This window comes from Cygnus atratus, chromosome Z, assembly GCF_013377495.2.
Source record: "Cygnus atratus isolate AKBS03 ecotype Queensland, Australia chromosome Z, CAtr_DNAZoo_HiC_assembly, whole genome shotgun sequence".
Classification (NCBI taxonomy): Eukaryota; Metazoa; Chordata; class Aves; order Anseriformes; family Anatidae; genus Cygnus; species Cygnus atratus.
The window spans coordinates 68,859,288-68,883,417 of record NC_066396.1 but is presented as its reverse complement, the minus strand read 5'-3'; the positions used below and the strand labels follow the sequence as shown (position 1 = coordinate 68,883,417).

The following is a 24,130-nucleotide window of genomic DNA, read 5'->3' as shown; positions in this document are numbered from 1 at the left end:
CAGCACACTCTGCTGGCTGATGTCGAAAGTAAAACCAAGCCCACGTGACGGGCTAGAAAGCACCAAGTATTTTTTGACACAGCAGAGGCACAGTCTATGCAGGTAATTATCGTGGAGAGCTAGGGCCGGCACGGAGGGGCGGTGGGGGGGCAGCGGGGAAGGGCTGGCGGGGGGATTTGGGTCGGTTTGGAGGGGCAGAAACCCCTCGGGGGTTGGGGGGGAAGGTCTGCTGCTGTGCTGTAAGGTCATAGCGACTCGGTCCGGAGCCAGGGAGCAAAGATCTGTGCTGATGTCTTCATTTCCGTCTCCTCAAGGACAGGGCAGGCACCGTGCAGCCGCCGGGGCCGCTGGCTGCTGGCTATTAAGCTGGCATTATACGAAAGTGGCTTACGGCCACATTTGCATGACAAAGCCATTTACGGGTATCTCATCAATAACCAGGGCTGCGGGCTCCGTCCATTCTCCTTTTCCTTTCGCTTGTGGGCCACGCACAGCCACGGGAAGCCAGCGGCCGGCTTTTTGCCGAAAAAAAAGGAAAAAAATGAGGTACCGATTCCCGTGACCGTTGTAGGTCACCCGGGCTGCCGGCGGCCGCGGTAATAAAGTATCTTTTTTTTTTTTCTTTTGAGGAGAGAAAGTGTGAGGGGGGGATATCAGGACAGAAAGCGTGGGGTTTTTTGTTATTTTTTTTTTTAGAAAAAGTGTGGTGGGGTGGTGGTTCTAGGAACGTGGTGGGGGAGAAAAATGGAGCGTGGTGGGGGTTTGGGGGGGAGAAAAATGGCTTTTTTTTACGAGACAACGTGGGGGCTTTCGGGTTCCTTTCTTATTTTAAGGAAAGAAAAGGCCCGGTGTGTGTGGGGAGGGGGTGGGCTGAGGCCTGGCGGCGCCGGGGGCCTCCCGCCCCGTCACGGCCGGGCCGGGGCAGCGCCGCCCTCCATCTTGGGAGCGGGGCGAGGCCCGTGTGGTGCTCTGAGGACAAAAGGGTCATTAGCTGGGTACGGCTCTTATTTAATTCTTTATTTATTTTATTTATTTTATTATTTATTTAAAAAAAGAAAAAACAAAAAAAAAAAAGCCGTATTGCTCAAGCCCGGCCGGGGGGAGGGGGGGGGGAGGGGAGGGGTGGCGTGAGGTGTATTGTTGGGGGGGGGGGTTGGTGCAGGGAAAGCGCTCGAAAAGGCGCGCGCGGGGAAAATCGCAGGGTCATGCGCTCCCCTCCCCCACCTCCCGCTTCCCGCCTCGCCTCTCCCCCCCCCTCCCCTCCCCTCCCCCCCCCGCCCAACGGAGCCCCCCTCGGGCCGGGCCCCCCCCCGCCCGGCGCCCACGCAGGCCGCAGCCCCCGCCCCGGGAGGCCCCCCCCTCCCCCTCTCCATCCCCTCCCCCTCCCCCCTCCCTTTCCCGTCACCCCCGCGCGGCGGCGGGACGGAGAGGGGGGAGGGGGAGGGGGCGCCCGCGTTGGGCGGGGCCGCGCGCCGCGCGCCTGCGCAAGGAGGGGGGGCCATCGCCCCTCCGGTCCCCTCCCCCGCCTCCCTCTGTGCGCAGGCGCAGTGCGGCGGCGGCTCGGCGAGGGGAAGGGCGAGCCCGCCGCTGACGGAGCGGGGGGAGCTCCGCGCCCAGCACAGCCCGGCCGATCCCCGCACCGCCATGGCGGGCGAGGCCCCCGCGGGGGCTCGGCAGGCTCGGGGCGCGGCGGCCGGCGAGGAGCGGCCGCCCCTCTCGGCGGCGGCGCTGGCCAAGATGGAGCGGAACCGGCAGCGGGCGCTGGCACTGCGGCAGGCGCGGCTGGCGGCACGGCCCTACCCTGCCGCAGGTCGGACGGAGGAGAGAGCGGGCGGGCGGGGACCCGGCCTCTACGGGGCGGGATCGGGGGGCTGAGGGGGCTCCGGGGACCGGGGGGGGGGCCGTGAGGTGAGGAAGGGAGAGGGTGGCCGTGAGGTGAGGCGAGGGGGGGCTGTGAGGTGGGGGGGGGGGGCGTGAGGTGGGGGGGGGCCGCCAACCGTTGGGCGCGAGGCGGCGGGGGCGGTGGGGACGGACGGGGGAGCAGCGCGCGCGCGGCCGTTAGTGGGGGGGGGGGAGCGGCGGCGCGCGCGCCTCTCCCCCCCTCCCCCCTCCGCCACCATGCGTGTGGGGGGGGAGGGGGGGCCCTCAGCGCGCGCGCGCTCTCGCCGCGGGCCCCCCGCCTCGCGCCGCGGGGGGAGGGCGCGCGCCCGCGCTCGCCCCCTGGCGGCGACGGTGTCGGCGGCGGCGCGGGTCCGTCCCCGGTGCGCGGGCGCGTAACGCGGCGCCTCCCTCCCCGTTTGTCTTCCGCAGGCGGCGTGCGGGTGCGGGCCCCCGCCAAGGTCGTGGACACGGGAGGGGGCTTCTTCCTGGAGGAGGAGGAGGAGGAGGAGGAGGAGAAGGAGGAGGAAGAGCACGGCGGCGCCGCCAGGATCGTGCGTCCGCCCGGTAATGGCTGGAGGGAGCGGCGCAGGAAAGAGGTGGCTGGGGCGCCGGGAGGAGGAGGCGGCGCCGCGTGCGTGGAGCTGGCGGGGGCGGGCAGGAAGGCGCGGGGGCGACACTGAGCCGGGTCGGGCTGAGCGAGCAGGGCGGGTTCGGCAGCTTTTTTTTTTTTCCCCGTTTTTTTTTTTTCCCTCCATTTCCCACCCTCTTTCCCCCACCCCCTCCCCCCCTCCCCTTTTCTTCCCCAACGCGTCTCGCTGGATTAGCGCGATTTCTGGCGCGTCTGCATCCATCGGCATTCGAGCGGGTCGCGAGCGAGACGCGATGAAAAAGGAAGAATTTTAAGCCGCGGAAGTGGGACGCCGCGTGTGCCCTTGGGCTTAGCGGCTTTTTTCCTAACCCCCGGTAAACGGTATTTCTATTAATTCTTTCGGGATTTCGGGTTTGTAAGACCTGTATAAGCCTAAATTCGCGCGGTTTCGTCGGTTTGGGGGAATTTCGAGGTTTTTGATAGCCTTTATGCCACGATCTGGGCGCTGCTGCAGTGTCAGCTTTTATCATTATAAAACGTTGACGCCAAGTTGCTGATCGTTCGGTGGAGGATTTCGACATATTGCCTCGTGATATTCTCTCTCCAAAAAGCAAATGGAGAAGTAGGAATCCCAAAATAGATCCACTTTCTTTTCTGGGAATGTCTTTGTCTTGCTTTGTTCTGCTCTGAATCAACTGCAGGGCCGTTGGTGCAGTGTATCTCTTTGTTAGAAATCACCACCGGATTTCGTTAAGAGTATAAACGGCTAGCAGCCTTTACTGCTTTTGAGAGGCTTACGCTTTTCTTTTTTCTTTTTTTAAAAAAGTAGATTTGGGATGCCTTTGCACTGGAGTCGTTCTTGCTGTATAATTCATAACGTCATTGTCCTAATAAAATGCCTTTATGTTCGGGAGTACTGCTTTAAATTACGAAACGTGATGTAAGAGCATGGCTATGCGAAGTACTGAACCGCCCCGCTGTCGCTAGCGAGACTGAATTGGGATAAAATGTCGGCTTTGCTAGATTCAATCTGCTATAAATGCAAACACTATTAAAAATGTATGATGTTGCATGTCAAGAATTAATTTTCTGTTTCAGGTATTTTTAATGCTCTTCACCGCTACCGCACTTCGGCTTGCAAAACTGTATAAAAACACTAATTTTCTGCTAGGATTTTGATGTTACTGTTTAAACGAGCGTTCCTTCTAGCTGCGGTTACCTGAATCAGTGTTTCTGGGTGTCACATGGAACATTAAGCAGATGGCGATGACGCTGGCGGTGATCCACCCGGCGAGGATGCGGCCAGGAGTGATGGCCGGCACTGGGATGAGCCTGGGCTTGGAGCAGTGCTGAGAGGGCTTGGGGAGAGGATTGTAGTGGAGCTCCATCCCCATTCCACTCCTAGCAGCTCTCTGGCCATCCACCTCCATTTCTGCCAGCTGGAATGCGCAAGAGCCTTGCCAACTGCCCCAGGCCTCCGTTGAGCTCTTTTTGGGAGAGGCAGGTGTGGCCGAGCTAGGAAGAAAACTGGAGCAGAGCTGAGTTGGATTGTAATGCCAGTGCGGCTCCTGTACTGCTTCCTGCTCAAGCCACCTTCCCCTGCCGACACCCCCTTCTCTGATTTCTCCCGTTCCTGCCCGCATGTCTCCTGCATATCAGGACGTGCTTTGAGGGCCGGAAGGGAGGAAGCGGTAGGAGGGGATATAAAGCACCTCATGGGGAAATGTGGGGGAATTTTCTTTCTCTCTTAGCAATTGTTAAGTCGAAACAAATGTGTGCTCTTGAATGTTGAAATCGGATACTAGATACACTGAACCTTCCAGCAAAAACCAGAAGCATATCGGCAAAGATGGGACTGCATGATAATGGTTCTGAATTTTTATTGTATCTTTCTGGAAAACTTTAACAGAGGAATGAAATGAGCCTGTAATGAATAGCATAAAACCAAATGTAAATTTTAGTAAAGTTGCTTTGTGATACCAATTCCATATGTTTGTGTTTAACGTGGTGGTAGTTCCTTTAAAAAAAAAATCTTTCTTTCCATTAGCACCTGTGCTAGAATTTGACTATCTCATCTGTGGAGACTGTGGCAAAGAATTCATGGATTCCTACCTTATGCAGCACTTTGATTGGGCAACTTGTGATAATTGCAGGTATTACAGATAATCAGGAGAGGGAAGCTTTATTTTATGTAAAGATTGCTAGCTATAATTCAGTTAATTAGCCTTTAATTAAAAGGCTGTCAGCAGAGAGGTTTCTCAGTAACTTCAGACTTACTGAAAAAGTAAGAGGAAGTTGACTGATGTCCTTTGTATTTTCCATTATGAAAGTGCAAAATGGCAGCGTCACCTCATGAGCCTGTTTTGGGATGCAGGACCTAAGCAGACGTCTGTTCGTGTAATGTTCTAGAAACACAATGTCTGGGAGTGGCTAGTGAGTCTGTCAGCATGCAAATTCATGCCTGGTGGAGGACACTGTTTAAATAACTAACTCGGCTACATAACACAGTGTCTGCTTTATAACATGGGGCAGCTATTGGGAGAGAATTCGCTGTCACGGTGAATCAACTTCAGTGACCAGAAGTTAGCGCTTTGGTGAGCAGAGGTGGGCCTGGAACGTGGCAGCCGGAGAGCAGAGCCCCCGCGGGAGGCTCGCAGGGTGTGCAGGCAGGCAGCCTGGGGCGGGAGGCGGCCCCCCGGCTCTCTCTTTGGACGGGGGGCATGCTCAGAAAGCCGCCGCGATCACCGGGGCAGTGAAACAAAGTGAGGCAGCCGACCCCCCTGAGCGTAGGAACAAATGGGTGAATGGATGGAGGAGGAAAAAAGATGGCTGCTAGTTTGTTCGGAGAGCTTCCCAGGTAACCACGTGGAGTGGCAGAGTGCCTGCGTAAGCCACAGGCAGCTCATCGTCTTCAGGGACAAAGTGCTGCCTCTTCGGGGATGGAAAAAGGCACGGGAGGAGAGGGCCTGGGGACTTGAAGGCGGTTACCCTTTGGACTAGTAGCTCTCGGAGCCGAGTGTTTAAGGAGTCGGTGGTGCAATAGCCTTTACTATGAACTTTGAGATTTGGTAAAGCTGTATTTACAGCAGTACTTCCTTGATGACGGTTGCCAGCACTTCCTGCTTGGCAAACTGTTCCAGATGAAGCAGTTTAAGTTGTCCTTAAGTCAGGATTTTGTAAATTTTTTTCCATTAATTGGTGAATGCCGCTGCGTTTAGACAGTTTTTCATCTGTCTGGTTGAAACTGCAGCATTTTAAGGTCTTTATTTTACTGTTTCTCTATGCTTGCTGAATTGCATTTAGAAACGAGTTGTGTGTGCTAATCTCGTTCTGGGATCTAGCAGCATATGGAGTGTGTATATTCTGTCTCAGGTGATCCGACCTGTCTCACATTACACATTCTTTTTCTCTTGACCAATGTGTCAGGCTTGTACTTTTGTCCTCTGAGTTACATCTGGGTTAGGTGAACAGCCTAAAGCTACTCATAATCTCTTAAGTTTCAGTTATTCCTAGTGTAAGAAAATAAGAAACATAAAAGCCCTTCTAGAGAAACAAAGTAACAGCTTATATTCGCTCAAATTGGAGGGTTTTCTAACTTAATTCCAGTAAACCTGTACTGGAGTTTAGCTAGATTGTTAGAATTCAAAATTAATTGCATACATTAAAAATTGAGAGGATGAAGGCTGCTGGTATTTCAGGAATGCTTGGAGATGCAGTGGGGACTTAGAAACTGATAAGTAGTTTTCACGTGTAGCTTTTTCATGATTGTTTTACGTCTTCCAGAGATGCCGAAGATAAACATAAGCTTATAACAAGGACAGAAGCAAAAGAAGAGTATCTTCTTAAAGACTGTGACTTAGACAAGAGGGAACCAGTGCTCAGATTTATTGTGAAGAAAAACCCTCACAACCCTCGGTGGGGTGACATGAAACTTTATTTAAAACTGCAGGTATAGAAACTGTTGTAGTATTTCACTCTTTTTACCTTTGTACGACTTTGATGACCAAAATTTATCACTTCAGTTCTGATTGCTGAGTCATTTTGATAAAGCTAGGTATGGTTGATAAAGCTAGGTAAAGTTAGGCTTCTGTAAATTTTCTTGATGGTCGAAGTAGAGAGGTATGGTCCAGATTCATGAAAATGTCCGTGTTTTAGGGCCTTTTAAAGACATTTATGGACCAAGATCTCAGTACCCCTGTTTGCACAAGTAGGGGTCATAAAAGTTAATGGCCTTCCAGTGCTGACCTGAAAGGCGTTGGGCAGCTGCTGCTGCCTGTGGCCCTTTGTGGCTCGCGGCCTCGGGTCTGCAGCTCTGCCCTGAGAGCGAGAGCAGCAAGTCGATTTTACAAGGCTGTAATTTCCCGTTCCCTCCTTTTCTCAGGAATGCTGCTGCTTTGCTTGAATATGCACACATTCAGAGCTGGGTTTGACTTAAGTAAGTTAATCTAGCTGGTGCTAAAACAAATCTCCTGAGCTATCCGTTGGTGTGGAAGGAATGTTCACATTTGCAGTTCAAAGGCGAAGAGATAGGAGGCAGAGACAGGATTCTTGGTGGTAGGCTTGACTTAGTTTGCATATGTATAGGGGGAAATTGTGCCTGTGAGTTAGAATAGTTTATTTTTATCGTTTCAGGGGAAAAAAGAAACACATTTATGTCCATCCTGTAGGTAATCAAGCGTTCTCTTGAAGTCTGGGGTAGTGAAGAATCATTGCAAGAAGCAAAGGAACTCCGCCGTGACAGCAGAGAGAAGATGAAACAGAAGAAGTTTGATAAGAAGGTTAAAGGTAAATGCTTAGACTTACATAACGCTATACTTACAGGAAGGTCCAGTACTGTGCGAGTTTATTTCTGTGTCTGATCAAAGTGGTTAGTTTTCAGTGTGACAAAATGGAGGCTTTTCATGACCTGTGAGTAAGCCTGGAGCAGTCCGGTCTGACCTCATGGCTAGCTAACTCTTCTGAGCAGAGGGTGGGACTAGAGATCTGAGGTCTCTCACGAACTGAATTACCCTCTTGTCCTGTGGAAATGCTGCAAGTGGCAGAAATGATGTATAAGAGTTCATTATAGTGTTTTTAAAACTCTGGTATGACCTACAACGTGCCTGGGATTGTCTTTGTTACTCTTTCCGACTTGAAGAAAACACGGATTTTTTTTGTCAGTGGGTTATAATTCAAAAATCATACAAATCATACATGTGCAGTGGGATAACTGTAAACGAGGGCAGAAAAGGCCTTTTCCCACTGTTTGCAATGTTCCAGCTCACATTTTTACTGGTTATCATCCTTATTTTTCCTAATAAATTAATATTTAGGAGAGCATTCAGTGGGTAGGTAAAACTACAAAAAAGGCTTTCGGCACAGACGCACCAGTCATTCTAAGAGCCTGCATGTCTGTTTCTTAGCAAGAGCTGAGGCTTGCCGTGGCATCAGCGCGGTGCTGCCTGCGTGGGGCTCACACTCGGAGCCAAAGGGCTTGAGCTGGCCGCGCTGGCTGTGTCTGGAGGAGGCGGCACACGGGGCTGAGCAAACGGGAGGGGTTGCAGCAGACCGTGGCAGAGATGATGGAGTTCAGGGCAAGGACAGGCCTTAACATGACAGCGTTTGCAGCCTAAATGACTTGGCTGGAAATGTTACTACCCTCTGCTGTTTGGTATTCTTGCCACCCACTTGCAGCATCCAGAAAGTAGTATGTCAGGCTCGACCGCGGGGCGCTGACTTCACTGCAGCTGCTGGATAGGCAACTTGCTGCTGGGCGTAGAGCTGAGAGAATGCAGAGTCATTTAGGACGAATACAGTGACCTGAATGAGAAGTACTTTTCCTTAGTCACGTAAAACAACGAGGTACTTCATGCTTTCCTCCTCATTCCAGCCAACCCTTCTCGATAGCTTTGAAGGGCAGCATATATGAGGCAGCACATGCTTACTCCAGGTGGAAAACCTGCTGGGAGATTTTGTCATTATAGTTCCTGTCCTTTAAAACCATGTGAACAAGGCGAAGTTGACTGCAAGGCAAATCAAAACTTGTTCTTGCAAACTAGTATTGCAAGCAGAAATTTATGGCAGACAGGCAGAAAGCCGATTGTCAAGGGTAGGCCTCAAAAGGTGGGTGGCTTGAGTTTTATTCACTAACGCTTCACGCTCTTAAAAAAAAATCTTCTCAACTTTCTCATCAGAGCTCCGTCGTGCAGTGAGGAGCAGTTTGTGGAAGAGAGCAGCTAGCATCCATGAACATGAATATGGACCAGAAGAAAACATTGATGAAGACACTTACAAAAAGACATGTACTGTATGTGGCCACGAATTAACTTACGAGAAGATGTAATGTTATTTTTTTTAATTTAATTATCTTTTTAATTGCATTTTGTATTAAAGTCAAATAAATGCTAATTATGAGCAAACCGTGGACAAGTTTGGTGAAGAATGTTTCTTTGCAAGAAACGCTGTACAGAACAGTAAGGGTTGGCTTTCCGGATAGGTCTCGGGGTGGAAGATACACATTTGTAACAGTTCAAGAAATTGTTACCTTGTTGCTGAGAGATAAACTGGTATCATTATACTTTACACACTGATGAAATTGAAGGAGGAAAACTTGCCCCTACTCCTGATGGTTAGATGAAGTCTCCGTGGTTTTGTCCCAGCTGTTAGCTGTTTTCCAGTTACTAAGACTTGTCAGGGGCAGCAGGGCATGGGGTAACTAACCGTAAATGAAGGTAGGAAATGCCTTTCCCCACTGGTTACAGTATTCCCAGTTATTGTTTTTACTGGTCATCAACCTTGGTTTTTCCTAACACTATCATGAAATAATATGGCTGATGAAGCACCTCTCCAGTGGTTAGCATGTCAGGAGGCAGGCTCTCCTTCCATGTGGATTCGGAGGCCTCCGATTGCAATGAGGGTGGTTTCTGGGTGGGAAAGGAGCGTTCTCCAAGGAAAGCAGCCTGCTGTGAGGGGCTGTGACAGCTCAGCACCACATTTCGTAGTGAAAAGCCCTCTACTGCTGTTTCCTGAGCTTTGGCCCAGGGAGCACAAGATGGCTCCCGCAGTCTGTTTACCTCCATTTTGGAGGTGTGAGTAATTTCTGGCAACTCCCTCTCCTGCTGCTGAGCAAGGCCGGGAGCAGCATTCCATTGCAGCACTGACTGAACGTACCTGACTGCTCTCGGCGTGCGCAGGGGGACAGTTAGGTCCCAGTGCACCTTCCTCCATTTTTCAAGTTTTAACCGTTCCTCCTGCTACTGAGGAATGCGCACGGAAATGGCTGCAGTGAGGCAGCGATCTCCGGTCAGCCGTGCCCTTTGTCCACCATGTTTACACAGAGCAGGCCTCGGGGAAGCTGTTGAGGCTTTTTAGAGGCACCAGGCCCCCTGCGGCAGCGCAGCACCAAAACATGGCCGGGCAGGGGTGCGGGGAGCAGGGCTGACAGTGCTAACAAACCGTCACTGTCTGGTGGCAAGGAGAGGGAAGGGTTCTGCGCCAGCCCTCTCCTGGCACCAGGCAGCACGCACGCACGCCACCCCTTGGCTGTGCGGACCGGGAACGCTTGTCAAGTCAGCCCACGGCACGCAATGTAAAGGCAGGCGTGGTACAGGGGAAACAAAATGGTCCGAACCCGACCGCACCCAGCGCAGCATAACCCCCTGATGGCTGCTTCGCTTCAGCGGCCCCCCACAAACAGCTAGGACAAACCCAGTAGCAACCTGCTTCACCTTCATTTATTTTCGTCTTTAATTGTGCATTTTTTCCAAGCACAACACATTTCTACAGCATCTTTACACTATCCGCCAACCCCCGTACTGCAGCAGTTCCAAGTTCCTGCAGTTAGCTGCTGGTATCGTTATTAGTTACAAGCATGTCATTCATTCTCTTTCCTAGAGATCCAACCGGTTTCCCAGTCCAGTCCAGCCAGGTGTATGCCGCTGGACCTACAAGGAGTACAAGGCTTCCCATAGACTACAGAGATGTAATCAGCCCATGCGCACACTGGAAGTTAACCAGTTGTGAAAGACATTGCTATTTGGTTTTAAATCATAGGATTACGCTGTCCATACGCAGGTATTTGCAACTGGATCCCCAGCACCATTATTTGTCGAGGCTCAGAGGAAGTTACAGGTTTGCAAGTTTTAACTGCATTATCACTTTTACAGAAATCACATTACAGTCAGTTAGATCCCCACCATTAGTTAATACCAGAACTCCTCATTGATCTGAGACAGTGGAAAAAAAAAATCAATTAAGCCCTCTACAATGCTAAATGTTTCTTTAAAAAAAGGCTACTTGATTACTCGAGAACATTAACAGAAAGATCTGAAGCAGAAGTCTGTGCATGACTGACAAAACCCTTGCATAAAGCAAATTCTTAACACTTAACAGTATACTCTAAAAGAAGGGAGGGATCAGTCAAATCAGAGAGGGTAAGCAGACAAAGCAGAAGTAACAGATTTAATCTATGAGATATATCCAATTGCTACAGGCCACATAGAAGCTTAAGTCAACACTCGAAGTAGAAAATTTCATTTTTTTACCCTCCTTGCTTGATTAGGAGGTCAACTCATTAATGTTGGGATGAAATGCATTACTAGGCATAACACTGAAAAAAAATTTGAACAGGAACAAAATTACCGAAAACTCATCACTTTTGAGCTTGAACTGAATAGCACTGGGTACAAAATTCTTTAAACATTCACCAGCAAAATAAAGAGACCATAAACAGCTTGGAAGTACGTTGCACAGTACAGACCTGAGCACCTAAGGCAGTGTCTTTGCCGTTCGTCACTGCTTACCGTAACACAGACCGCTCTGATTTGGCATTTGTATAAGTAAAATCATTTGCATAACTCGAAACTAAGGCTACTCTATTTTCAGGTTGTGTTTCCCCAGTCTAAGTCTCCTGTAAGATACCAGTTTAGCATTAAAACGCTTTCTGAAGACATGGGAGCCACATGCTGTTGCCACGCTTTAAAGCAAGGAAAGGGCAGCAGATACAGCCACCACGAAGCGCTGTTACTAAGCCAGGTGAGGCGAGGGCACTTGGTTTATCTGCAGCCAGTACCAGAAGGACTTCTGGGATCCCTGCAGGTGCAGTCCAGCGCAAGCTCGGCAGCCCAGCTAGTTACAGGCTGGAATTAAGGAACAAGCTGGACACTGTCCTTCCCTCTCCGCTGGCATGTGGGGCTGGAGTCCCCTACACCTCACTGAGGTGTGCAGTACAGTAGTAGAAAATCCGTCCCACTCCAAGTGTTGCTGTCTCTATCTACCAGTGGAGACTACTGCCAGGAGCAGTTAATGATTCTTTGACCGTACTGCAAAAAGGATTGCATTTTTCAGAAGACATACACGAAGTTCCTCTACTGATTGTTTATAGCTACTGGAATAAGACACCAGACAATACATTTAAAAAAACATATTTCAACTGTATTACAACCATGTCCTTTCAAACTCTGAAAATCTAGCTGGCTTGGTAATAAATCCATATGCTCTATACTACTTTGAAAGCTTAACTCAGTGTTTCACATGCCCAAAATTAAGACACTTTTCCTGTGCCATTCTAGAGAACTTACCACACTGTTCACTGAGAAAGTGCATTCCCCTTCACACTCACAAAACACTACAAATTGTTTCACATTTTTGCAATTCCTTTGATTTAAGGGCCAGGCAGAGGTAACAAATTCTATAGTAGTTTTTGCCTGGTTTTCCTTTTTATATAAACAAAGGGGGGGAAACAGAAATACTATCATGAAGTCAAGAGTCAAACCAAATTAAAAGACAGATTAAAAGAATTTATAGTTTACTTTTATGTCAATCCCCTATGAATCGTATCTAGTAAGGCTTATGATGCTTACACAGTTTGCTGTAGGTTAGAGTACTGTACTGTTTTATGTAGGAGCACATGAAAGCCAGTTTTAGTCAAAAAGTTTTTCATCCCCATGTTTCGCATTAAAAAAAAATTAATTCACTAAAGTCCTGCAGACAAGACTCTGCCACTCTGCCCACGAATACTCCTCAGGCCTGCAGAGCACAGAACTGCTGAAACACAGCCAGTATGTGGTGGTCCAGTTCAGCTGTAAACAGGAGGTTCTCTAGGGTCACCATGTACTGCTGGATTATCTGGTGATGCTGGCAGATAAAAAAAAAGTTTTATTTTCATTTATCTTTATATAAGAATAGGAATATCTTTATATAAGAACAGGTCAATACATTTAAAGAATCACAGGTCAAGTATTTTCATCAAAATTGCTGAGCACATCTCATTTCCATGACACATTAGCCACTGACAAGAAAGGCATGATGCAGAACCACACCACTGACTGCAAGAAGAAAGCACACACTGATAGCCTGTTTCAAGGAGCACCGCACTCCCTGTGGCTTTCTACTCCTGAACACTGAATTGTGTGCAGTATGCCATGTCCAGAGGCAACTGCGGAGATATCTTAACGGACTCAAGGTATTTGCTGTGCTCTGAAGTCACATCTATGAGCAGGGAAGGGTTCAGCCCATGGGAGAATTACACTGCCACACCCTTGCAGTCACCCATCTTTCGATATATCTCCTGCTTACACTGGTACAATTTTTCTATTACTGTAGCTTTCATCCATTTGTCCGTGCTTGTTACCTGATTTAATACAGAGCCAAGAATTTCTGTCCAAATTCCTGATATATTTATGCATCTTAGTAAATGGAATTTTGCAGTATTTTCATCCACTTATTTAAGAGACTCCTATTTTAGTATTCTTGTTTGCTCAGAGTTTTGCTCTTACTATAAACAGTTAAAAGGAGCTCAGCTAATTTCATAGTCACAGCTCGGAATCTACTTTGCAAGCTCCAGTCCCTCCACGAGCTTGTAGCAGAGAAGCGGCCAGAACCAGAAAGTTATGGCCAAGCCCTGCACTAGCCTTCAGAGAAGATGTCGTGCTGCCACCTACTGCTCTAATGGTGTGCTCAGTTCTCCAGCCACAAAAGCTTTTCAATCCAGCGTGTGCCCGCCCACACCCTTCCAAACCGAGAAATGAAACTTACTTGTAGGAAGATCTGCTGCAACCTCTCTATACAGCTCTTGTACCAAGGTGTAAATACATCGATTCCACCGGTCTCACAGCGCACTAAGTGCTCAGTTAACAACATAATGAAACGCTTCAAGAGAGGAAAAAAAATACTTATTTAACCTCATCAAATGAAAGCAGGTTCCTAACTTCAACTAAGGGTATCTTGGGGACAGAAACTTTGAACAGCAACATGACAATAATTATTTTGCTTGGCAGATGCTGAATTAGTACACAAACAAAAACAAGTTACCTTCTGGTTGGTCAGGAAACTATATACCAGCAGAATTCTGTCCATGTGCACTTGAAACTAAACAGATTCTGCTCAGCAGCAGTCTTTGCTGTGGGATGATCTGGATTGACTCTAACCCACATGAAGCCCATCAACCCCTTTTCCTATACCCTCATCCCAACCATATGTATAAGATACAAGTGACACCAAAAGCGTATAAATTCAGGAACCTTAAAAGCCTGCAAGTGGGATGAGACCTTGCCCGTCATTACCTGGAATATAACAAGGAAGAGATTCTTCTGCTCACTCTGAGCTGACTCAACTTTCTCCTGCAAACGCTCTATCTGCTCTTCTAGAGGTCCATCTTCCCGATCACTGCTTCGGTCATCGTCGTCACTGTCTCGCTGTAAGTGACAACAACACACTAACTAGCAACCTGGCTACCTGTGGATACTGTTAATGCCCTCTGGTTTTACCTGCGAAAAGGTCTACGGAGAAACTGAAGAGCAGCACCTGAAGCTGCTTTTTAGCTTGGCAAGAACTGCATTTTTTTTTTAAGATATTTACTTTGAGTATAATACAGAAAACCCATTTGGAAGAAAAAACACCAGTGTGGAAAAGGCCTGAAAAAAAAATTAAAGTATCAGAGCAGCCAGAGAAAGCTTAAAGATTTACTAAGCTCTTACATACTGGAGAAACAATAGAAGGTAATATGCCTGCTGACTTTATCATTAGCAGATAATGAAGAGCTTTAAAAAAAAAAAAAAAAGCATAGATGTTTTAAATTGTGGCCACTGCTACAGGGCAGGCAATTCATCCAGTGAACAGTTCTGAAATCTCAGGACTGCAAAAAAATAAAGTGCCTTTGTGCTAGAGGTCAGATGAATCTGGCTGCTTAACGCACAAGGAAAACCAGCCATTTTAGCCCATGGTGCTACAGTGGGACCTCCCCTTATTCATGACCAAATGAGACTACAGCTCTGAGACTACAAAGGGACAGGGTGGAAACCAGACTAGTAACATGCAATTTTCTCATTGCCTGAAGCTAAACCAAACCAAACCAACCACCCCCACCCCCAAAGAAAAACAAACAGGAAAAAAATACCCCACAAAATACCCACAAGTACATGGTATCAGACTACGATCTCAGGTAACAAAGTTTTACACAAGACTAAATGGGATACAGGAGGATGGAGAGAACCAAATGGATTAGGATACATTCAGACGTAGATACTGCTTCACACAGCATTGTTTCCATGTAAAAAATGCCCGTACAATTAACAGCTAAAAACTTAAAATATTTGAAAAAGGAACACGAGCAACTTGTGACAAATGTAGGGACATCTTAACTCACCTACTGCATAACAACTGAAATTCACAATCAGAAGACACTGATAGGTCTGAGTCAGTGTAAAAAAAAAAAAAAAAAAAGGCTTTCCAGATCAAATGAGAACCCGAGGACTTCATTTTATTCTTTCTATAGGAACTTACTTTTTCCCCCATCTACAGAGGTTTCTTGAACTTAAAATGGTGAAAGATCAATGGGACCTAAGAGGAGGCTTGGACTCATTCCATAATAAGGCAATCCACTTCATGCTGGGGACATCAAAATTTGATGGTTTCCTTCCTCTAAAAGGAATGGTCATGCAGCAGAGCACCAATCTGCAGGACTACTCACTGTTGCATACAAATGCTTCTTCCTGGCACAATACTCATTTAAAGTATTCAGTAATAAAGAGCTGCAGCATTAGACAAGTACAGAAACAAAAACACTGATGTATTTGTTTCAAGATGCCAGAGAAGCTCTTTGTCTCACAGTAAGATCAATGATTGCATCCAAGTCTTCAATAATTACCGGCATTTATTAACTGCTGATCAATGTACATTAAGGATGCAAACAACTATGACAGCTGCTGCTTGGAGTGAACAGAAAAAGATGAAGAGGCTGCGATAAACTTGCACAGGCTAACTGTGAGATGTTGGTGAAATCTTCACAGGTACTCCTGGAAATGAACTACTTGTGCAGGTTTCTTCAAAAACCACAAGCAGCCTCTGTGCCACATGGCAAATTCTGACTTTGGCCGAAGTTTTGGAACTAGCTAGGGGTTTTGTGCAAGTACTCACACTCACAGACTATGTATTAACTAGGAAATTCTTTCTTACTCTCTGCAACTCTCAACATGTCTATAAATTGACTTCATTCTGTCACAGCCTAGTATTACAGTCAGCCAAGGGTCCTGTCCTCGGCAGCTGCCACAGAAGACACGCTCTCACCCCGTCTTACTGTCCTACTTGGGACAAGAGAACACAACAGCAGCTTGTTCATCAGTTTCTTGCATACAGTAACTCAGATCATGCAAAAAGGTATTCAGAAAAATAACCCAGAAGAAGGAAATGACAGGTGCCAGTGTCAGAATCCAGCAGCATCCATCAGAAGAACAGTAACAGCCAACTTTTCAATAGCAAATAGCTGTTTCCGTGCACTTCTGCATGGAAGCCACGAGAGTACTCTTTAACAGAACTTACTGTAAATATGTAAATAGTTTGTAACTGTTCTCAGTGTTACCTAATAAGGTAATTGGAATCCAGATAAGAAGGAAATGGAAGACATGCTCATATTGGAAGAGAAACTTGTGAGAGAAAGCTTGGACAGAGTAAACACACGTGAATTCCGCTGAAGATTTTACTGAATTCTTAGGTAATTGCAAACTTCAGAAATGTGGATCGAGAACACACATTCAGTTTTTAATGTTTTAAGTGCTACAAATGACCACATCCACATACATGCTTCCTGATAAGCATATTTATCCTGTCCTTCCCCAAAAGCAATTATGCATCAGTCTGGCTGCATGCAGGTCTGTATAACTTAGCCTGAAATAATTAAAAATTACAAACAAATTACTCACTCTTTTGTGCTGTCTGGCCAATCTTGCCTTAGTCTCCTCCAGTTCCTTATGAATCTTCAGAACATGCTTATTCATCTTACGAATTGTGGAATGTAAGATTTCCCAGATATAAAACCTACGTACACAACAGAGTAACAATCTTTGCCTAAGAACATTTTCCAGTGCTCTTCCACTTTGATATGTTTAGAGACTACTTGCAAAATGACATGCTAGCAACATTCTTGCCTGGTCATATAAACACACAATGCTAACTCAGAAAGAAAGACACTGAAGTAGGTATTTTGTAGAAGGAACAAGATTAATTGTACCATTTGCTTATACTACTCAGTTTTCATAGATGTACTGGCCACTCAAAATAGTAATTCAGAGAAAAATAACAACCTAAGACAAGTCTGTGTTACCTAGTAAAATCATGTGCAAGCTCCGAGGAGAAGATCCAGTTTGCTACTGCAGCACAGTCAACAATTTGTGTCCGAATCATCTTGTCCACAAGCACAGCAATCATCTATATTTTGTGAAAGACAAGACAGTCATTTCTATCAAAATAAGAAAAGGTCTTGTGGCAACATTCAGCCTACGCAAAGTAGTCCAGCCTCAGAGGTGGTTTGATGCAACTCAATATTAGTGGTATTACTGGGTAATTTCAAATACTTTAAAAAGCTACTGCTGTCTAGAGATGACATCTGGTTAGTCTAGCCTAAAGCTACTTACATTAGAGGATCTGTATCAACTGCATAAAGCAAGCATTCTCATTTTGTTTAATAACCTTTTTTCTCCTTGTGAAAGTATCACATCATTCTTCATTAAGTTACGTACTTCCATACACAAGCAAACAATACAAGCATCAGAGCTGGAAGTGGAGCATCATGGACACAACTCCAAGTATTGTCATCAAAGTACTAAAACCACAGCATATGTAACAGTTTTATCACCATAAAGAACAACTGTTGGCCTACTCTCCTCGAACTGCAATAGTTTTCAAATGTGCTCTTTTCAAATAAGCTCTTCCCTACAGGAACTATTCATATTAGGACAGAGCCAGTGCTCTGTAGTCAATGGAAGTGTTTGCCTGCTACAGGCAGTGTCACGATTCCAGAAGCTTTGCAAGTAATCTAGTAGGCAACTGCAGAGAAGAGTTACAGACCAAAGCAGTTAGAAGCTGTTCAAAAAAAGAAAAAAAAGGCTTATCTTAGTTATTCATGTGCTTGAATACCACACATCTGAGAACCACAGCCTGCAATGTATTTATCCTCACAACCAGCCATTGTCACATAAGGAAGTGTAACAAAGCTCCTTTTAAGGAAGGAAAATTAAAATAACTGGATGAATCATACAGAAGACTCAGGACTCAACTTTCAAGTCCCAGGATAGCATCCTGTGCTCTATTTGTCTTCCTGTAATGCCAAGACGAATCTCTGATTACTTAGCCTGATCTTCCAAGAAACACAGGCTTAGAATTTGGGGAAAAGATTTCATCTCAGTGTTGAAGTTTCTTTTTATGAAGTCACCAACACGACCTTTCTAAATTGGTCCAGGGACTACTGACTCCTGCTGCTAAATCGCTATCTGCAACAGAGATCACTCATTACTATTATATGCCTCAGAAATACTACTGATAGTCTGAACCAAATCAAAAGATGTTCCCATTTATATGGGAGTAAGGTGAGCTGCATGAAAACAGACTGTACAGAGTCTATGTGCCAGAGGTTGTGGACTCACAAAGTGCTTAGCAAGAAGCAAAAAACTGAACTGCGATACATGCAGGAGAGGAAATTTAGGCTCCATGATCAAGGCCTTCATAAGTTGTTTTAAAGCAATCTTAACATAGCCATTAAGTATGGGTTTGAAACCTCCATCTCTGTTTGGTCCTACTGCAGTACAAAGGGATGAAGAGGATATGGATATTAGATTGCAGTAACATAATTTCTTCTGATCCAGTTAAAGGACAGTAGTAAGAAGTAGGTCAGATTGTAATCATCACATTTTCAAGGTCAGTATTTTGTGTAGGAAGTTTAATATATAAAAAAAAAACTATTTTTTTTTTAACTGTACTTAAAAGATACCTATACAAGATCTTACTTCTCTGTTAGGCACTAAATTTTTACCCTTAGAAGCCCTAGAGGACAGACCACAGGTCCAGTAGTAGATGCAGGAATTATCCATTGCTCTCAGTGGAATTGCTTCGGAAAGTCTGGACTATGCAGCTGTGAAATATGGTCCACTTTCAAACACAGTTATGTGTAACACAAACACATCAGTATGGAATACATGAAATAATTAATGCAGGCAAATTCAGCATGAGTTCCTTATCGATTTCTATTTATAGAAGAATGACAGCTGAGGGAGAAAACAACTGCTGTGAGGAAACTGAATGGCTTAAACAAGTGAGGTATTTTTCACAGGTCTTCCAGGGTGTTATTTCCTCTGGCTCAAGATTGAATGTAATCATGGTACTGTCAGACTGATCTGCTCCGAACAGTTATTGACTGCAGCTCTACTCACTTTGCACATGCACAACAGTGACTCCAACATGATCTTTGTGGAATAACTGCATGGCTTTCACTACCAAGTGAAAAAAAGCTCTAAAATCAGGTTCTCATATCCAGAAATTTTGCCTGCTTTTGTTATGAGATCTACATCGTATTTTCAAGTCCACACATCAACACCAGTTTCCAATTTTGAGCAGAAACAAGTTTTTAGCAAAAGTTACTCTCTTATTTGACAAAAAACATAGCATGAAGGTGAGTCAGAATGACAGCCTTTGCTCTCCCGTCATTTACTGAGGAATAAATGGCTTCACAGTATATACTCCACCTCCAACCTTCTTTTTAGGCACTACTAACAACAGTAAACACAATTTGAACTTTCCTTCAAAAAAGACAATAGTCAAGAATCTTTTAAAGGATATAAAGCAAACTGTACTGCTTTTTATTTAATATGACCTCTGTGAGTCAAAACTCACAATGCTATTGCAACCTCTTACCTGTGGGTGATTCTTCCAAACCTCATACACAACCCTCAGAACATGGAGTTTTCCCTCATCACTTTCAGCAAGTGTTTTAAAGACTTCATGAAACCTTTTAACAGATACAGAACAGTCAGTGGAGGGGTTGGGATCAGGTCAAAAGAGCATGAGATATGAGGCAGGTGGTTTAGACTGCCCAAAAGGAGAATTCTGGGACTATCTGCAGCAATTCTTGAACAATTAATCTGCAGAAAATATAATCACTCTGAGCCAAAAAAATCTACAGTCCTAAAAGCAGCTTGAATCTTGGTGGTGAACCTTCTCCCTGATGGCAGACTACATTTCTCATACTCTTAGAAGCAGGAGGCCCTTTCATGCTTGGTGTACTTAGCTACACAGCTGAAGCAAAATTTGCTTGCCTTTTTGAGCCTTAGACCTTCTTGATATGTGTTTCCATAACTTTAGACACTTAACCAATCTGCCTCTTTTTGACAGAAGTGCAGCTAAAGCCTCAATTTTAGCATAGTTATGCTCAATGCTACACAGCGTTCACAAATCGGCTTATTGTAATGTAACTATAAAGCACTAAGTAGACCTTTTTGATCTCATGTCTGCTACTGCTGGTCTGCAGCAGGGAAAATATTATGGCTCTGCATATTTACATCAGCCTGCCTCTTGTACTACTGATTGCAGGTTACTACCAACAGTTTCTTGTAAAGATGGCCTTTACAGAGCTTCCAAGAGCAGGTTTTTGTATTGCCTTTTTGTATTTTTACTGGCAAACATAAAAATAATCCATTAAGATGTATCTAACTACCTTTCCTGAATCATGGCCATTTAAGAACATTTGAAGATTACACAGTACTAAAAATGAGTTATTTTATCTCATTTTGCTGAAAAAAAAAAAGGTAAAGTAAACTCTTTAAAAGTTAAATAATTTCTTTAAGGGATGCTCTCCAAAATACTCCGGAATTGATCTTATTTTGTTTTCGTACATAAAGAAGTTTGTAGCAAGCTGCTTTGAAATTTCATGTTTTCTTTTTTTTTTCTTCAGACTTTACTGTTCATTAGTCATACTCATAGTAAAGATAACGTGATGGCAGTTACCCAGTCATTCAAACATAAGGAGACATCCCTTTTTCCTCGTATGCTCACCAAATGAGTAATTCTAAAATGGATTTAGGTTCCAAACTTGTCTCACTCATTTGATGTACATCACACAGCTGTGATATACATCATACAGCTCCATCAACGTGATATATACCTTTGTTAACTCCATTCACATATGTAAGCTAGCATTTAAGCTACCATTCCTTTGGCAAGCAGCGTCATTAGTTCTCTGAATCCTATTGCATTGTGAAGCACCCAGAAAATGGCTGAAGCTTGCAGATCAGTTTCCTTGTCTGTCATTTCACTGTCAGAATTAAACAGTTCTGTCAGCCCCAAAAGAACATACATATTACACTTACTTTGCCAGGGCACTGAAGGAGTGGCTGAAAGACTTTGCAGCTAGATGGAGCAGAGTCTGAACAAAGACTTCTATTTTCAGAGGGTTGAAGGTAAATCCTTCATCTGCAAGTTATTTGAAGTTTGAACTGTAAGTACCTCGAGCAGTGCATGTAAACTACACATAAAACTGAAGCAGTAACTTATGGCTTAACTCATTTCACAAAAAAAGTTTTGGCAAGAGGGTTGTGCAAGGCTTAGCAGGGAGCTGGTAAAGATTTTCCAAGTACTTATTTTACCAAGTATTATACATATTGCAGATATTCACACTCCCATTTTGTCATGGGGAAAACATGCAGGGTGAATTCCAGGCCAGTGAAGAAGGTATCAGAGACACAGCCCTACTACAAGCATGTAACAGCAGCCATGGACAGCAGCAGAGGAGGACAGCCAAGGAGGTCTGCAACAAGCTGAAGGCCTGGCAGACCATAAGGACAGTGGATGAGCACAGGTGAAGCTAAGGATGATTAGGATAGGATGGCTATTTCTAATATGGGAGAAGAGTCAAGCAAGTGTGCACAGAGAACACGGGTACTAGAGGTGAACGGTGCTAAATCCCCTCCTGTAGATCTACAGATGAAGACAAGTGGGACAGAGAATGCTGATTACTGGATGACGCCTAAACCACATCAGGAGACTTGATAGTGGATCTCAGGACAAAAAACAGATTACTGGTGCTCTCTGCTTGCATGGTAGGGCAACTGCTTTTACTATGGAAATATACTATATACTATGAAACTGCCCCATTGCACAGATCACTTCTCTTGTCTTCTTAGAAGACAAATTCTCTATCTTGTACTCATTCTTGCCCCCTAAAATGGGTGGGCTTTAGCAATCAATACTGTCTGAGGCTGCAAACCTCAGCAGAACTTGCGTGGAGTCCCATTGCGAGTTTCTGTTGTAGGAGGAAGAGAACCACCTTCTGTGCAAGAGTAACACCAGCATGCGGCTGTCTTGTCTGCCATGAGACTGCACTGAGAGGAGGGGAGCTTTTAGACAAGGGCAAAAGCACTGAATTGCCAGGGTAAGGCAAATAGCATGAACTGTACTACGAAGGCAAGGGAAATGTTAAATTCCTTCATGATGCCTCTGACAATAATTCCAAGAAAACCCATCTCAAGCACTGGGTTACCTCTGTTAAGAAAAAGAGGTTTGCTTCTGCATATAAACACATTTACAACAAACCTTAACAGTGGTGCATTATTTCCATTCACTAATACATTAAAAGCCAAATGTAAGAAGGAAGAAGCAAACAGTTCAGTTAACCAGCACACACACAGCTCTGAAGGAATGTAAATCAGTGCATACAGAAGTAATTAGAGCCTTGCAAAGCCTAACAGATATCTTACCATCATCATCATCCTGATTTGGATTAGGCACATCTTTTAAAATGCTGAAGATTTCATCATTACTGGCCTTGTTTTTAATTGCAATTGTTAAACAGAGTGCCACAGTATATCCAGGAAGAGACCCTAAACAAAGAGGTCAAAACAATCAGTAGGCATTGAATATTTTTTTATCATCAGTTTGCCCCTCAGAGAAGCAAGTACACTTCCCAGATACACCTAAAACTAGCAGTTTTTGATACTGTCCACACCACTATTCGATAAAACTGCTCAGCAGGTTTCCTAGTCTTCATGTGACATTCAAAACATTTGGTACAATCTTTAGAGCTGAGGTCAACAAATTACTCTCCCTTTCTGAAGATAGATTTCAGCTTCCCCCAGTTTCCTAAAGATACAATACTGCCTTGTTTTTCCTCACTCCATCTTTGATGGCGAAACCTTTATGTTTAGGATTGTCTATTAATTTTTTTATTATTGGTTGTATTAATGGTTGTAAAAAGTCTCTACGTCAATCTTCACATTATTTGCTGCATCTGTGTGCTTCATTAAACCCACTTTACTGGTAGAATGCTCTACTGTTTTATGAAAGTAAAAAAATATAAGCCCATATTATCATTTCACATGCTCACTTCTGCATAGGATTCTGTCTGAACAGGGAAAATAGATGAACTTTCCAATTTCAGTCCTCTGGTGACCAATGCAATACTGTACAATACCACAACCACCTCAGCAAATGTAGTTTAATGTATATGGATTTTCTTTTCTTTTATGAAGTAACAAAGATTATAATACAGAGATCCAGACTTTGTATTAATCACTCATATGGAACATATTTGCCCATATAAAAATCACTTATATTTATTTCACCTGCATTTTTCTTTTATAAAGACAGCCAATATGCTCAATCTAGTGTGCTCCCTTGCTCTGAAACACTTGAACTCAACCACTCAGTAACCCACCACATAATACTTACTATTGCTTTCATCTCCGTATTTGTAAATGCACACTGGATTTGCAGGACTGAGGACAGAAAAGCTTGCAGGAACGATGTCTATTATTCGCTGATGGTAGGAGAGTCTGGAAATAAGTTTCACAGAGCAGAATGAAAACGGGTGTACATCCTGGTTTCAGGTAGGACAGAGTTAATTTTCCTCCTAGTAGCTGGCAGGGTGTTATGTTTTGGATTAGGAGGAGAAGAGCGCTGATAACATGCTGATGTTTTAATTGTTGCAGAGCAGTGCTTACACCAAGCCAAGGACTTTTCAGCTTCTCGCTCTGTCCTGCTAGCGAGCAGGCTGGGGGTGCAGCAGGAGCTGGGAGGGGACAGACCCAGGACAGCTGACCCAAACTGGCCAAAGGGGTATTCCATACCATCTGACGTCATGCTGAACAATATATAGGGGTGGCTAGCCAGGGTGGGGGGCGGGCTGCTCAGGGATAGGCTGGGCATCAGTCAGCGGGTGGTGAGCAATTGCATTGTGCATCACTTGTTTCGTACACTTTATTATCAGTAGTACTATTATCATTATTATTATTATTTTCCTGTCCTAATAAACTGTCTCTATCTCAACCCACAGGCTTCACTTTCCCGTTTCTCTCCCCCATCCCAGAGAGGGAGGGGGGAGGGTGAGCGAACGGCTGTGTGGTGCTCAGCTGCCGACTGGGTTAA

General features: G+C 45.1%; 2 protein-coding genes across 4 annotated transcripts in view; one reads left to right on the top strand and one right to left on the bottom strand.

Moving 5' to 3' along the window:
- Positions 1 to 17: 17 nt before the first annotated feature.
- XPA (XPA, DNA damage recognition and repair factor) lies at positions 18 to 8,878 on the top strand. Of its 3 annotated transcripts, none has more exons than XM_050716591.1 (7): positions 18 to 102; positions 442 to 546; positions 2,311 to 2,445; positions 2,706 to 2,844; positions 4,518 to 4,623; positions 6,254 to 6,419; positions 7,103 to 7,252. In XM_050716591.1, exons 1-7 carry the CDS (start codon positions 97 to 99, stop codon positions 7,139 to 7,141), a joined length of 696 nt encoding a protein of 231 aa, XP_050572548.1. In that variant the 5' UTR covers positions 18 to 96; the 3' UTR covers positions 7,142 to 7,252. The 3 variants fall into 3 exon arrangements, with proteins under 3 accessions (XP_050572548.1, XP_050572547.1, XP_035418920.1); XM_050716590.1 differs by lacking the exon at positions 442 to 546 and adding an exon at positions 8,644 to 8,878 and having other exon boundaries at positions 35 to 102; positions 7,138 to 7,255; XM_035563027.2 differs by lacking the exons at positions 18 to 102; positions 442 to 546; positions 2,706 to 2,844 and adding exons at positions 1,561 to 1,810; positions 8,644 to 8,878 and having other exon boundaries at positions 7,138 to 7,255.
- A 1,286-nt stretch (positions 8,879 to 10,164) lies between these two features.
- The window catches only part of NCBP1 (nuclear cap binding protein subunit 1), a 31,731-nt gene continuing 17,765 nt past the window's right edge, over positions 10,165 to 24,130 (bottom strand). The window contains exons 15-23 of the mRNA XM_035563026.2: positions 23,435 to 23,538; positions 22,465 to 22,587; positions 21,079 to 21,181; positions 19,628 to 19,721; positions 17,046 to 17,149; positions 16,645 to 16,759; positions 14,011 to 14,142; positions 13,484 to 13,597; positions 10,165 to 12,583 (exon numbers count right to left, since the gene is read on the bottom strand). Coding sequence (XP_035418919.1) covers positions 12,470 to 12,583; positions 13,484 to 13,597; positions 14,011 to 14,142; positions 16,645 to 16,759; positions 17,046 to 17,149; positions 19,628 to 19,721; positions 21,079 to 21,181; positions 22,465 to 22,587; positions 23,435 to 23,538 — 1,003 coding nt within the window. The 3' untranslated portion in view covers positions 10,165 to 12,469. The remainder of the gene's footprint in view (positions 12,584 to 13,483; positions 13,598 to 14,010; positions 14,143 to 16,644; positions 16,760 to 17,045; positions 17,150 to 19,627; positions 19,722 to 21,078; positions 21,182 to 22,464; positions 22,588 to 23,434; positions 23,539 to 24,130) is intronic.